Genomic DNA, 16,158 nt, shown 5'->3' on the forward strand with positions numbered 1-16,158 from the left:
GTCGTGGTTAATGTGGGAGCTTGGAATAGAGGTTCTGGTCCTGATGCTGCTAAGGAAGCAAGTGGCAGTGGGGTTCTTGTTCTCTGTGCACGGCAGCATTCTCACCTGCCAGGTGAGGCGTAGGTGAGGCTAGCCCATCTCCAAAGTCCACCACAGCTCCAGACCCTGAGAACAGGACCAAAATGACTTTGTCCCTTCGAGAGTCCATCATTTTCACCCTCCTCTTAGTGAGCCTGGTTAACTTTGGGTTCTTTTTCTTAGGAGATGTGCATAGAAAACTAACGGAAAGAGCAGTCAGTTTGGGCAAGGGTTAAAGAAGAAAACATCTCAAGGGGAGCACAGTGGGGAGAGTAGGGGGCACAGAGGCCTGTCCTGGAGAAAGTCTGCAGCCTGAGGGATTTTAAGAGGGTTCTGAGGGCTCTGTCACCATAGCCACCACAGAGACAATGCAGCAAGAGTTTGGGATTTGAAATGTGGGTGAATCTCAATTCTTAGGGGAATATTAAACACTGAAAGATGGTGTCTCTTCCATAGACAACTTTAAGAACAGCAAATGGTGGCAGAACTAGGTTACTTTTTTTTTTTTTTTGTCTTTTTAGGGCCTCACCTGTGCTATATGGAGGTTCCCAGGCTAGGGGTCTAATCAGAGCTGTTGCCACCGGCCTACACCACAGCCACAGCAACACCAGATCCAAGCCATGTGTGGGACCTATTCCACAGCTCACAACAGCGCTAGATCCTTAACCCAATGAGTAAGGCCAGGGATTGAACCTGCGTCCTCATGGATACTAGGTGGATTCATTTTCCACTAAGCCACAACAAGAACCCTAAGATACTTTTTTCTTTTTTTTTTCCTTTTTTTTTTTTTTTTTTTTTTTTTGGCTGCACCTGCCAAACCTGAAGGTTCCTAGGCCAGGGATCGAATCCAAGCCACAGCTGAAACCTATGCCACAGCTGTGATAATGCCAGATCCTTAACCCTGTGTGCCATGGTTGGAATTCCTCTTACTTTTTAGATAAATTTAGACTTAGAGAAGTTGCAAGAATAGTTCAAAGAAATCTTGTCTGCTTTTCCCCCAGATTCCCAAAATATTAACATATTATTTCACTTGCTTTATCATTGTCTGTTCCTGCCTCCTTCTCTCCCTCTCGTTCTCTTTTTCTCTCCCCCATCATATACATATTGTATTTTCCCCCCTTTTTTGAGCCGTTTGAGAACAAGTTGCCATCATAATGCCATATATCCCTAAGTATTCTGGCATGTGTCTTTTAAAAACAAGGGCATTCTATTATGCATCTGGAAATTACCATACAACAAACCTTATTCAGATATTGCCAGTTTTCCTAGTAATTTCCTTTATAGAAAAAGAAAACCCTTGATACAATTGTTTGTCATGTCTCTTTCATGACTGTGACGTATTTGAGAACAGGCAGTGATTTTATAGACTGCCCCACAGATTGCGTTTGTCTGGAATTTCCTCACCATTAGCTGCAGATTAGGCACTGGGGCAGGTGTACAGCACCAGGGGTGCCGTGTCTTGCATCACATCGGGAGGCACCTGATGCTGATTTGGTCCATTATGGGTGATATGAACTTTGAACACTTGGGGAAGGGTCTGCCAAGTTTTTCCGCTATAAAAAGTTACTACTTTTCCTTTGTAATTACTAGGTATCTTATGGGGAGAAGTTACTTTGACACTCTGTTGCTTTCTATTACTCATTAAATTTTCACCCACTAGCTTTTGCCCCTTGAGAATCTTGATCGTTCTTAGATTCATATTGTCTTTTGAGGCTCTGTGGGAATTATAACAAAACCACTGGTCGAAAGAGATCATTTGATCGATAGTTTAAAATTTGACCCATGAGCCTGTCCTTTTTATTTCTTTTAAGCCCAAACAGCTACTCTTGAGTGGCCACCAGGCCGAAGAGTTTGTGGAGGGAAGTATTAATTAGAAAACTGCCTTGAAGTCTACCCTCTGCCATGGAGTGGCCCACAACCTGGACTTGGGGTTTATGAAGAAACTGCCAGTAACAGAAGAATAAAACAACAAAACAAAAGTATTTCTTACAATAGAGCTCAGGTTTTTCCCTTTATTTAACGTTAGTCTAAGTCATTTCCCATCAATTCATTTATTTAAGTGCATAACTAAAAGGCATTGAAGGTTACTTAGCTATTGAGGTTTAAAATTTTTTCTTAGATGTTATTGTTGAAAAGAGCTAAAAATGGCCTGAGTCATTTCCTTCTGCAGGCGCACACTTCCTCTATGCAGGCTTTCAAGAGCACATTATGGTATTTATTTAAGATTGGTTTCCTACTTTTAAATTGTGTGATGGAGTCTCTCAGAGATAACATTTTCAACTTAATTCCTTAAACCGTGGATTCTTATATTTCCCCATATGGTCCATGTTGTGTGCCACTTTTCTTCTGGTATGCCTGTTAGTATGGCTTCCACTTTCAAAAATCACTTTCTTCAGAATTCTAATTATAAAATAAAATGTTCTAGGCCTCCCCTCTTTCCTAACTAAAGTCTTCTTTTTCATCCCTTCTTGGCGAAACCCATCTCCAAATAGTGGTGGATGTGATTTTTGAGCCCTCTTTTCTCAGAGAATAAGCATTGTTCTCATGGGGAAAGATTGATCATTGTTTTCATCAATGGATGTATTAGAAGAGGCATCTGTATTAAACTGTGTTACAGGCTCTCAGTACAGTATCATCACTGTACATGCACTATTGATAAAAAGATGTGTAAGACATGGTTCCTACTCACTCAGCATGACCCCTGTTTGGGGGCACTGGACATAGAACACCTTATGCATAAATATAAGAAAAATAACAGTGCAAGGTAATGGTTGAATGCGGCATGGTACATGTTTTCTGGAGGAGCCAGGACCTAAAGAGAGCCCGGAAGGACCAGAGTCAGTAAGGACAGGGGTAAGGAGAACATTCCGTGCCAGTGAAAATGTGTGGTTTAGGCTCAAAGGCAGAGGTGCAAGTGGAATGCTTCCCTGGTGCTGAGCAGAGCCCTGGTCAGGGAGGGGGGCCTCTGGAGTGAAGGAGACCAGCTGAGATCGTGCTGTTCCCCTCTCCACCTCACCCTTTGAAAGACCATGTTCTAGATAAGCCAACTGATTAGTGAAGAAGTCAGCGTGGTAGGAGATGGAGCAACCACATGGAGGGAAAAAAAATCAGGTAGATGGGAATGATGAGAAAAGGGGAAAAGCATAGTTCAGGATTTGAAGATGTCCGGGGAAATAATTTTGGGGTTTACTTACACTATCTGTGTTTGACACACTTGAAAACTTGACCTTGATGAGCAAGTTCTGCTTTACTCTCTTTGCCCCCACAGAAGAAAACATTGAAACGGTTTGTGCTGCTTGCACACAACTTCATCTCGCCTTAGAGGAAGGAAACATGCTGGGAAATAAATTTAAGAGAAGAAGCATTCTCCTGAAGACCTTGTATAAACTAGTCGATGTTGGTTCAGACTTGCTGAGCCTTAAACTTGCAAAAATTATTCTGGCAGTAAGTTTTTCTTGCCTCTGGTCTCATAGACGCTAGCACCTAAAAGGTTTGTTTAATGCTTTATTTGTAAATATTACAAAGAAGATGGGGACGCTGTGTGTTTATTTAGAACCTTAAAGGGAAAGTTAAGGTGGTAAACTGACATCCCAGAATTTGACCAGGAAAGTACCATCTAAGAAACTAAGGCAGAGTACAGAGAAAGTGTTCAAATAAATGCTTACATAGGGACTGTGGCTAGGTTTAAAAAAAAAAAAAAAAAAGTGACAATAGACAAATGCATTCAAAACCGTTGCTCAAGTAACTTAACTGGAGATCAGTATCAGAGTTACGGTTTCTGCTGGGTGCTTGACTCTGTCCCATGACTTAATAAATAACTTCAGATAACTTGGGCTGTGGACATGATGGCCAGGTGCTTTAGGAGCCTGCATGAGACAGAGAAACAGCTGCCTAGTGGTCATGGGAAGGTGGTTTATAGAAGGCTTCTGTGAGGTATTAGAAGAAAAGGCCGGACACCAAATAGAAGTCTGTAGAAACTGTCTCAAACAAAATGATATCATTGTGTGAGTGCAGCCCTTTGTTGTCACAGCCATAAACAGTTGGAACCAAAAGATAAGACACAATGATTGTAGAAGTTCTAAGAGAGCCGCTAAAACAAATGAATGGAGCTTTGTTTACCTGGGTGCGAAATAAAAGTAAAAGCTGTCGTTTTAACACCCATAGTTCATATAATTTAAAGTCTTAAAGTACACAGCGGAGATGAGCTTTTGCATTCCTACTAATAGTTTAGCAAGGATGCCTACTCTTTCTTACTTTGAAGTTCTGCGTAAAAGCAGGATATTCTGACTATGTATTCTAAGCGATTTTTTGGAGAAGTACCTTCTTACTTGGCTGCCATCCTGAGCTATTCCCCTTTTTGTAAAAATCGTGGTGTTATATGTGACCCTGGAAGCAGCATTTCTTTGAAATAGTGATTTCAGTTGATATTTTAATCCCTTCTCACTGATGATAATTGATCAACTAGCTTTAATGAAAAAAAGACCATAAACCACAGGGAAGATTTAAAGTCAGAAGTTATAAGTAGAAATGAAACGATACCTGCCTGCTTGCCCAGTTCCTTCTCCAGCCCCCGATTTGGGGTGCCTCCTGGCCCTGGGGGAACCCCAATCTGAGGCTGGAGCGTTCTACTGGTGTAACCCAGGCGGCCAGCTGGTCAGAAAGGGCCCTGTGGTTTTCATCTGAATCTTAGACATTTTGCCCCGTATCAAGCCAGAAAATTAAATAAATGAAAGAGAGGGAGAAAGAGAAAGGAGGAAAGTGCCCTGAATTCATTAAGGCTCTGCAGAGAAAATACTGTCTTGGTTATTAAAGGTGCCATTCAAATTAATTATATACATGGCTCAGTTTAACTATTTTAGGGCAAAAGGCGAAGTGATTCGCCAGGCAGTGAACACATTCTGAACAAAGCATATGTTTAGATAAAGCCCTTTCCGATACACTGACTGCCTTGCTGAATCAGGGGCAAGACTCCGCTAGGCTGCAATCCAGAGTGCAGGGCTGGGCAGGCCGTCCCTCCTGATTAACGATAGAGCCACGAGGCCAGGAACAACCTTCAAGGCCATCAAGCCCAACTTCCCATCTGCCACCAAATCTCCTGTAATGCTCTGGGCAAGACACTGTTTCCCTTAGACCCTGGCAATTGGGTTTTATGTAAATTTTAAAAAGAGCACCTCCTAAAAAGTGCTCGAAGAAAAAAACTTTTGACAAAAAACTGAAGATATGTAGGACTAAAAATTTTTAATATCCTTTCCACCAATATTTTACTTAGCAGTTTAATATTACAATTCAGACATTTTATATTGTTTATAGCTAAAAAAATTCAGTACGTATAATGTTCGTTCTGATTTCTTGCATTCTTTGGTTAAGTGGGGGTTTATCAGACTTGTCATTGTAACTGTTTTAACTGTTTTCGTTTTAACCTTTGTATCAAAAAAATCTTACAAAAACGTATTTGCCTATATTAAGTTTTTTTTTTTTTTTTTTTTTTTTTTTTTTTAAGTACGCTCATGTATGCAGTGTGAATGCAGCACTTTTCAGAAGGGGAAGAAAATCTGGCATCCAAATGGGGAGGGGGACAGAAAAGAAATGCCAGTGTGTCAACAGTGATTATGTGTAGTGGCAATGGTATGAGTGAGTGATTTTTTTTTTTTTTTGTCTTTTCTTTTGTCTTTTTAGGGCCCTGCACCCATGGTATGTGGAGGTTCCCAGGCTAGGGGTCTAATTGGAGCTGTTGTCGCTGGCCTACACCACAGTCACAGCAATGCCAGATTCAAGCCGCATCTGCGACCTACTCATGGCAATGCCGGATCCTTAACCCACTGAGTGAGGCCAGGGATCAAATCCACAATCTCAGGGTTCCTAGTCAGATTCGTTTCTGCTGCGCCATGACGGGAACTCCAGTATGACTGATTTTTAAACTTCTCTTTAATTTTCCAAGTTTGCTTTAAATAGAATAAACTACTATGTTTAACATAGAGGTAAACTACCCTATGACAAGAACCTACTTCGTGCCAGGACTCTTGACACTGGGAATACAAGTGAATAAAATAACCCCTGCCCTCTAGGCTGGCAGTGTAGCGGGAGAGACAGACAGTAAACACTTAAAGTGCCAAAGGCACTGCTGAGCACTGTGGGAAGAAAATAAAGCAGAGTAAAGGGAATGGCCCTCTCTGGGGGAAGTGTGGGGTTTTTTTGTTTTGTTTGTTCTGTTGCTATTTCTGCAACTTCTTGCTGGCCATGCCCCCTTGGCTGGCCCTTTTTTTTTCTTTTTTACCTTTCGTTTTTTTTTTCCTTTTTAGGACCGTACCTATGACACATGGAAGTTCCTAGGGCAGGGGTCGAATCAGAGCTGCAGCTTCCAGACTACGCCACAGCCACAGCAATGCCGGATCTGAGCTGCATCTGTGACCTTTGCCACAACTGCAGTAATGTCAGATCCTTAACCCACTGAGTGAGGCCAGGGATCAAACCGGCGTCCTCATGGATACTAGTCAGGTTCTTAACCCACTGAGCTACAACAGGAACTCTTGGGAAGTGCTGTCTTATGTAGGGTGGTCTACATTCCTTGCATGTAATTTAATATTTTATTATCTTTTTATGTCTCAACATCATAATTTTACAGTTATCCAAAGAGAAGTTATAGGAATTTGTTATGAATGTAAACTGTCTGATAGCAGACCTGGAAATGGTGGGGTTTTGTTGTGTGTTGTTTCTTTTTTTAAATGAAAGCTCTGACACCGGTTTGTTGTTTTTTTCTTTGTCACTTTTCCCTGAAAAAAATGACTTGGGTGGAGGGTGAGTTTACTTATCTTCATTCATTTATTCAGCAAGTTTCATTAAATACATAGCACATGCTACATTCCACACATAGAGTAATAAATCATGGCTTTGACTTCAAAGGCTCACAGTATAGTTAGTAGAAGATTGCCAAGACTGAAATACATTCCCAGATATGAAGGGCAATATATATTTCCATTGGTTCAGAATTTTTTTTTCACTCTCTACTCAGCTTATTCTCTGGGTTTTAAAGAACATTTTTAAAATACCTGATTGTTAAAAATTTTTTTCAAGTTTCCATTTCCTTTTTTCATCCTAAGAACAGAAGGACTTTCCATCCTGCCACGTGTGACAGTGGCTGAAGCTTCCACAACAGTTTTTCAGACTTGAACATGCACACGATCCCCTGGGAAAGTTGTAAAATGCAGATTCTAGTTCAGTAGGGTTGGCGGGGCCTGAGATTCTGCATTTCTAATACACACCAGGTGATGCAAAGATGAAATGACGTGACCTGAGGAGCAAACCCCTCATTGCAAAATAGGAACAACTACACCTATTACAGGGGTTGCTCTGAGGCGATATGAAAAGGGCCAGAGCAGGGGGCAGAGAGACGCTGCTCCATGGCTAATACTCCCCTCCACCTGCCTCCAGCTGGAGCTGACCACGTTTACCTGTTATCTTCTACAGCAAACAGTACAGTGCCTGGGACATAGTAGGAGCTCAGTGGTATTTGTGGATCAAACACAGAATGAATCTTTTAAAAATATGTCTGATGAATTCCATTACCTTTTTTTTAACTAGCTGACAACTCATTAATAACATTGAAGATAACTTTAAGGATTTTTAATTGATAAAATAATGACCCTCACACCATCCTTCTCACGTGGATATATTTATCTTTAATAAATTCCTACACACTGTATTTTATACTCTTACAATGCAGACACATAATATTTCATCTTTCAGATTGTTATGCATGTTTTTTATACATAGTGTTCACTGTTATACTTTTGTGACTGCTTAATGTGAATAGTATTGATATTCCACAGTTTATCAAACTGTTCCTAAATATGGGAATTTAGGATTTTTATTTTTAATTTTTACTGCTTTAGATAAATATGCAGCTAATTTAGATCCATTTGACTCACTCCTCCTATGCTGTGTTTTATAAAAGAGTATACTTATTTATTACTTAATTTACTTGAATATCTTTCTGTGACTTAGAAGGTAATTTTAACTTTTGAATGTTACTTGCAGTTATTTCAAAGCATGCCAGAAATAGGCTTAAATAATAAATGCATATCTTATCTAATCAATAAATGTTACTTTTTAATTTTGTTTTATACAAATGACAAATAGAATTGTACTTCCTCCCTTTTATTTCTTTCCTTCACCTCCATGATGGGCTCTTTTCCAGGTTAGCTTAATCTGAAATTTCAGTATCCATTTTCCTTTAATTTTGTATTTTAAAGCAATTACTCTATTTAATTAAATTCATCAACATCAGCCCCCCTTCTCCTCATATATTCTTTAAAAAGTAGCTAATAATTTCACATGTAAGCATGAAAACTTATGAAATAAAATATAAATGCTTATCATTAAAATGAGCCTACTCTAAATACCATTTATATTGTATTTACTCAAGTGAGTTAATTAGATGCCATAGTTGACAGATATGTGACCAGACCTTTTGGGAATTGATTTCTCTAAAACTTTTCTTTATGTGTTTTTTTAAAATACTCTTGCTGTACTTTTTAAATTAGATGTCTGTGGTTTTAAAATTATGGTAAGTCTTTATTTCCTTCCATAAGAGAAATGTTTTTTCTTTCTCTGCAGCTTAAAGTAAGTGGAAAAAATCTCCTTAATGTCTGTAAACTTATATTTAAAATTAGCAGAAGTGAGAAGAATGATTCTCTGATTCAAAATGACAGCATTCTGGGTGAGTATTATTGAACACTACCGTTAAGCAAATGTTCTACTTGAGTATGAATAAGAAGTTTGGAGAGCAAAGTTAATGATAGCTGACATAGTTTATTTTCTCATAATATGCAGAAGTTAGGTGATGCCTATTTTTGCTCTGTCCTTCTCTATGTTTTCCATATACCCTTTAAAATTTATTTTATTTTATTTTTTCTGTTTTAGGGCTACACCTGAGGCATATGGAAGGCCCCAGGCTAGGGGTCAAATCAAAACCGCAACTACAGTCCTGCACCACAGCCACGGCAATGCCAGATCCAAGCCGCAACTGCAACCTGATGCCAGATCCTTGACCTACTGAGTGAGGCTGGAATCAAACCCGCAAGCTCGCAGACACTATGTCAGATTCTTAACTTGCTGAGCCACCACAGGAACTCCTCCCTATTTCATTCATGTATCCTTTGGAGCCTATGATAGTCTACTTTTTTTTTTTTTAAATGTCTGTGGTAACAATATGTAACTTTACAGTGTCCTCTATTTAAAAAATTCATTTCCTGGTCTTGGATTTACTATTAGAAAAAATGCATTTAATAGCATTTGACGTAATTGAAATTTTTGATCTTTTGATATAGTGGAAATGATTAAAACTTGGAAGACATCTATAATTGTTGTAGAAATTTGACTTCAAATTGTGTCAAATGTGTTTCAAGTATGTAGGTAGAGAAATTGTATTACATTCTAAATACCTAGCTAATAATGGATAATTCTTTATATACCCTTAAATAATTAGGATGCTTAAATAGTTACCTAGTTAGAAATCTTTTATGAATTAGTATTGTTGATCTAAGGGACGGCAACAACATAGGAAATACTTTTAAGTCCTATTTTTGCAACATGGGATAAATGATCTTCATCTTTTTTTTTTTAACCACAGCTGACAAAGACAGTACTGAAAGAAATGTTTAACACTGAATCAGTCCATTGAGAATTATAGACTAAAAACAAAGATTCTGACAAATGATGCATTGACATTAGTAAACATGAGAGAGTCATGATTAAGCTTATCAGAGTTGCCTAGATTACTCTTAAAAACCTAGCATTGTATGTTATTTGGATGGCTGTTCTTAAGTTGTCTTGGGAAAGGGTAGATGTTATATTTGAAGCATCCCTTTCTATGATTGAGATATTTTTTAAGTTCCTGTCTTGATTAACTTCCCATTCATACGGCAACCAGTTTATTCTTAAGGGTTTGTTGACTTTTAATTCCTAAGTTGCTTTAATGATTAATTAGTCTATAATAATTCAAACTGTTTGTAACCAAAAATAAAGTTGGCAAATATTAGTAAGAGGCAAGGAGTGACATTCAATTAAAAGAACAATTTCCCATTTACATATTAATAACCCCATTCTATTGCTATCATTACTGTTACAGAGATTTGTCTTAGCTGGAAACAAGCTTTCCTTTTTTTAATTTTTTGTAGGGCCACACTCATGGCATAAGGAAGTTCCCAGGCTAGGGGTGGAATTGGAGTGCAACTGTTGACCTACACCATAGGGGGATCTGAGCCCTGTCTGTGAACTATGCTGCAGATCACGGCAATTCTTGAAACTTAACCCATTGAGCAAGGCCAGAAATCAAACCCCCATCCTCATGGATACTAGTTGGGTTCGTTACCACTCAACCACAATGGAAACCCCCAGCTTTCCTCTTTATACCATATGAGTAACTCTTCATAAGCATTTGAATGTAGGTTCTAACTAACATTTTGCCAATTATGTTTGATGTTCACATACAAGTGCTTTAATATCTCTCCTTCCTGCTGTTCTCTGCATACATTTGTAATAATTCATCTCTTTGACAGAATCATTATTGGAGGTCCTGAGAAGTGAAGACCTGCAAGCGAACACTGAAGCTTTTTTATACTGCCTGGGGACAATCAAATTCATTTCTGGAAATCCAGGATTTCTTCATGAAATGATCAGCAAAGGTGCTGTGGAAATATTGATGAATTTGATAAAGCAAATAAATGAGAACACCAAGAAATCTGGCACATGTTTGCCTAATTCAGGCCACTTGTTAGTCCAAGTAAGTATTTTACTTGAAAGGATAAGATATGTAAAATTAGTTTTTAGGTGATCTAATACCACTTACCTACCAGGTGGATTTAACAGGTAACAGGTGGGCTGTTATTCACAACCAGGTGGGGGCGCCCAGCCTTGGGGATCAGGGCAGCACCTTCCGCCCCACTTCTGCTGTCTTTGTGCAGCCTCTGGAAAGGCTCTTCCGTGGCTCTTTAACAGAACAGGCTTCTAGCATGTAAGCCTCCATTTCTGCTATTCTGCAGAGAAAGCAGTCCTGGAAGAATGAAAAATTAGCACCTCTTCAAAAAAAACCTGCATATTCAGAATTTTACCAGGCAGAGTTTTAACTTTTAGAGTTTTGAAGACAGACCTCACCTGAGATTGTTCGTGATGGTTGGTAGCTCATGTCCTGAATCTTGGATCTACAACAAAAAACAGAAGTTAATGACACTGAGTGGACAGTTGTATAGGAGGTGGTCCTGCAGGCCAGAGGCTACAGGAACAAAGGTAGCAAAGCCAGATGCATTTAGGATGACCAGGGCAGGAAGGAAAAAATGTGTTATGTTTTAGTTTTATTACTTCTTTTGTGGCAGATTAAATTTCATAGTCAAATTATTTTCATTGGAGCTGCTTCAGTTCTCATATTATTCTTTAGATGAGCTTTAACTCTTTAATAGCATTTGTGTATCAGATAATAGCATCTTTGATGAAGTGATTCATGAGATTTGAAATGTGCTTGTCAATTAATGGGGACTGGCGACTCAGAGTACTCGAAAGCTTAGAGAAAATGTGTTAATTAGATTTAGGCTCTGCCTTAAAGATGCTTAAAGTGTTTATGATGATTAATTTTGGACTCGGTGGTCTGTCTCCATTTTGAAAAAGACTGAACACCTCCTCTAGTTATGAATGATTCAGAATTCTACTGGACATGCCATCTTTTGGATAGGGAGACTTAAGAAACATTATTTTCATGCTGATAGTGTTAAGTTATTCAAATTTTTCCCTCAATGAAAATAGTTCCTTTGGTTATACAATTATTACATTTCTTGTTGAATGCGAAAATATATATATAAGGAAGAGTATAAAAATCACCTGGATTATTTTCATCCCAAGATAACACACCTCCAACATCTTAGTAACCATTATTCCATGCATGTTACATCCGTATATAATTATATGTACTTACATAGGTATAATTTCATGTAATTCCTTCTTTTTATCATAAACTTCTTTCTGATAGTTTTTGCTTGTTTGCTTTTTTTTTTCTTTTTCCTTTTTTTTTTTTTTTGTCTTTTGGCTTTTCAGAGCTGCACCCATGGCATATGGAGGTTCCCAGGCTACAGCTCAAATTGGAGCTGTAGCACAGGCCTGTGCCACAGCCACAGTAACGCGGGATCTGAGCCACGTCTGCAACCTACACCACAGCTTACGGCAACACCAGATCCTTAACCCACTGAGCAAGGCTAGGGCTCCAATCCACATCCTCATGGATACTGGTGGGGTTCATTAACCACGCAGCCATGATGGAAAATCCTGTGTTTGCTTGTTTTCTATCACCTTCTTTCCTCCTTGTCTCCTCCTGGTCAGTAGCAAATAGTGCTCACACTGATGTACTCAGCACCTCTTAATACATTCATAGGTTTTCAAAAATAGAACATTCTGTGCACTTCTCTTTTCTCATTTAATAGTACATAGTAAAAACACCGTAGACTTATTTTATTCCTTTTATTGGAAGCATGGTGTTCTGTGAAGAGGATATACCTCAAATTCTCAACCATTCTTCTATTAACTTTTACATAAAACATTCTGCAGTTCTTGTCTGGTTTTAAAATGCTTTTATATATATAGTTGCCCCTCAGTATCCACAGGAGATTGGATCCAGAACCCACCCCAGATACCAAAATCCACAGATGTGCAGGTCCCATGCTCGATCCTCCATATTCCATGGATATGGTACCCCACATGTGGAAAACATTACACAGTACACAGAAGTGGTAGGTCCATCCAGAGTGGACAGTTCTGTGGGGGAGGCATGAGAGGTGAGGTTCAGAGGCTACGGTCATGGGCCTCTGATACCAGGCTACTGAGCGCGAACTTGGAGTAACAGCAGTTGTGCGGAGGAGATGAGAGCAGAGTGGCGGGAAGATGAATGTGCTCAAGATATTAAACTGATAAAGACCAAAAAGCTGGAATGCGATGGGAGGAGAATGTGTCAGTGGTACGGACAGATGGGAGAGTTAAGAGCTCACGCACAGCAGCCCCAGTTAAGAGGCATTGCTGCAGCTTATTAGATTTTAGACTGATTATAATGGAGCTAAAGGAGCACAAACAAGGAATGGACATGAAGGAAAAGCTCCTCCACAGCAGAGGGGCCAGTGTTGCTTAGACGAAAAAATACTGAAGTGTTGAGATTTTCGAAGGTTTTCTTGAGTTGTTTCTTACGTATGTGTACACCTATACGCACACACATATGTTTGCCACTGTGCGTCTGACATCAAGAGGCATTGATTTGCCAAGTGTTTGTGAAGTGGCTGCTCTGTGCCAGGCATGTTCTGGGTGGTGAGCAAGGCGGTGGAGGGCAAGATAGCTGCCAGGAGGGGCAGACTTTTTAGAGATCCCCACATCCAGATAACAGTATTATACTGTGTTATTCTTCTGTAAAACACATGCCTTCATCACTACATTCAGTTCTGTCAGATACTTGGTAGCATTTTGAGATGGTTGAGGGGATGATCGCTGAGGCTCAGAGGTGGCTCTGCGAGGCCACCACCACTTTCCACTAAGGGAATTATTCATGCTCCCAGTCTGGCGAAACTGGAAACAGGAGTTTGTAAAATCATAAGCGTAAAGAAGGTTAGTCTGTGCATGCTCACTAAATTCCAGAATGCTAGACTACTGGGTGAGCTCCCCAAAACTTAGAAAAAGAGAAATACAGGCCAGCTAAAAGGGAAGGCCCCCTAGGTTCCAGCAGTACATTGCATCACCTAAGGAGGTGACAGACAAAATAGGGGTTTGTCAGGGTGATTATCAGAAGGTCTTAGGGTTCATTTCTGACTTGTAAAGGCCAAAGGGAAGGATAATACAGGAGCTGAGGAAAATCCCTGAAGTCACCGCCATGAGAAAATCCATTGTGGTTTCCATCATACCCCTTTCTGAGGACCGGAGAAGCGTCTTCTGTGTCACAGTCACAATTCCCCTGGTGTCTCATTTGTCCTTTTGTGTCTTGAGGACACTGTGTACAAAGCTGCTTTACTGTAATTGAAGAAAATCTCCAGATACTTACATTTACAGTTAGGTAATTTATGGGTATGTAACTGTTAAACCCAGCTTGACTTAAACTAACACTCCTATTTTTTTTTTTAATTCCTTTGTATTTCCAGACTTTTTTTCTTTATAACCTGACCCACTTGATTTTGAGTTCAATCCTTAGAGGAATATGATCTTTCCCTGCTTCAGATTTCACATTTTTGAAGTTAGAACTATCCGGCGCTTCCAGATAATGTGGTGTCTTTCCTTCTTCTTGCACCTGCTTCTCTTCTCCGGCCTCTCTGCCTGCAAGCTTCTCCCCAGAAGGTCCTTCAATCCTCATCTCTCCCCCTCCTTGCTCAGCACATCTCCAGAGTCCTGTTCCTCCTTTTCTAAGTGGACGTTTCTTGAGAAGCTTGGTCCTCCCACCCCTTAGGAATCCCAGTTCACTTCCTCTGCTTTGATGGTAGAGTGTGGGGAAAAGGAGAGTGAATTAAACAAGAGATTTGACCCTGGGGGGCTCAGAAAAGGATAATATTATTGCCAGAAATTAGAGAGTTATATAAGGGAACTGATTTGGCGAGAGGAGGAAGGGAAATGATGTAATTAGCCCTCAAAGGTGCCAACAGAATAGCCAAGTGAGACTGTCTGGTGGGCAACTGGAGATAAGAACCTGTGCTGAGCCAAGAAAAGTAAAGTCCAAAAAGCAGACTTGGGGTTGTCTCCATGGAGCTGATAGTTGAAGTTGAGGGAAAGACAATGACGCGACTGAAGGCGGGGGGCGGGCTGAGGACCAAGTTCATCAAGTGGCCAGATTTGCAGAATGGAAGGGAAAGAAGAAGGGACCAGAAAATTAAGAAAGGACAGTGTTGAAAAGAGTAGAGATTTTAAAAGTAGGGATTGGTGAGCCTTGGCCAATGCTGCAGCGAGAATACAGGGGAGGAGGAATGCTGCTACCATGTGTGGAGCTGTGGGGTGGGCAGGTGGGCTGGGGTCTTCTCTTTACAACTCACGTGCTTTCTTTATTTCTGTCCCTTTAAATGAAAAAATGTTTTGATATAGTCGATTTTTTAAAAAAATTTCTAAGCCTCAAACTCCCCACTTTGGGCTCAACTGAGTTACCTCCTGTATCATGGATTCCATGTCCCCACCACGCAGGACTGTCATCTGGTGGTCCATCTGGCTTTGTGCCCTGGAGGGCACAGGGCTCAGGGCTGCCACGTGACCTAGTGATGGGAGCTCAGCCTTGAGCTGGCGGTTCAGGGTTGACACCCTGCGAGCCTCCCTTCCCTCATCTCCCAAGGACTGGCCGTGCCTGGTGTAAAGGGTGGTTGGGAGAGTTAAATGAGATGAAAATGATCTATGAAAGCATCTATGTGCCCAGGTATGGCATGTGGATGGCACTCGCAAAATATATTAAATACAATGAGATCAGAATCACCCAAACTTGAAGTTTCAAAATAATTCATCACAAAAATTAAGATGATGGAGTTAAAGATGGATTACAAGTCATGGATTTTTTTTTTTTTTTTTTTTTTTTTTGGCCACAGGTGCAGCATCTGAAAATTCCCAGGCTAGGGGTCTAATCAGAGCTGCAGCTGCTGGCCTACGCCACAGCCACAGCAACGCCAGATCTGAGCCACATCTGTGACCTACACCACAACTCCCAGCAACAGTGGATCCTTAACCCACTGAGCAAAGTCAGGAATCGAACTGAGTCCTCATGGATACTAGTCAGATTCGTTTCTGTTGAGCCACAATAGGGACTCCTCTTGGTTCTTTTTTGTTTTTCTGGCTTTGACAAGCTATGTGGAAGAGAGTGCTGAGGTGAAACTGAAATTAGAAGAAGGGAATTATTTCAGCCCTTCGGGATTCATTTCAGCACCTCGGGATTCTAGGTACACGGTGGCCCTCAGGTCCTCAGCACCAGTTATTCTCTGCTTCAAGGATTTGGAGGATTTAAGAGACACCTTGACTTGAAGTCGGGGGATTCTTGATTTGAATTATGTTGGTAATGAAGGATTGTATGAAGATGGTTGGGGTCCTTGAAATTTTGCT

At 40.3% G+C, this 16,158-nt stretch overlaps 1 protein-coding gene across 7 annotated transcripts in view; it reads left to right on the forward strand.

Annotated features, from left to right (window-relative positions):
• The window catches only part of ARMC2 (armadillo repeat containing 2), a 157,919-nt gene that overhangs the window by 46,725 nt on the left and 95,036 nt on the right, over positions 1-16,158 (forward strand). For all 7 annotated transcript variants that reach the window (XM_021090841.1, XM_021090838.1, XM_021090844.1 and 4 more), the window contains 3 exons: positions 3,347-3,522; positions 8,692-8,794; positions 10,635-10,858. In XM_021090841.1, coding sequence (XP_020946500.1) covers positions 3,347-3,522; positions 8,692-8,794; positions 10,635-10,858 — 503 coding nt within the window. The remainder of the gene's footprint in view (positions 1-3,346; positions 3,523-8,691; positions 8,795-10,634; positions 10,859-16,158) is intronic.

The sequence above is a fragment of the Sus scrofa genome, chromosome 1 (assembly GCF_000003025.6).
Source record: "Sus scrofa isolate TJ Tabasco breed Duroc chromosome 1, Sscrofa11.1, whole genome shotgun sequence".
In the NCBI taxonomy this organism is placed as follows: domain Eukaryota; kingdom Metazoa; phylum Chordata; class Mammalia; order Artiodactyla; family Suidae; genus Sus; species Sus scrofa.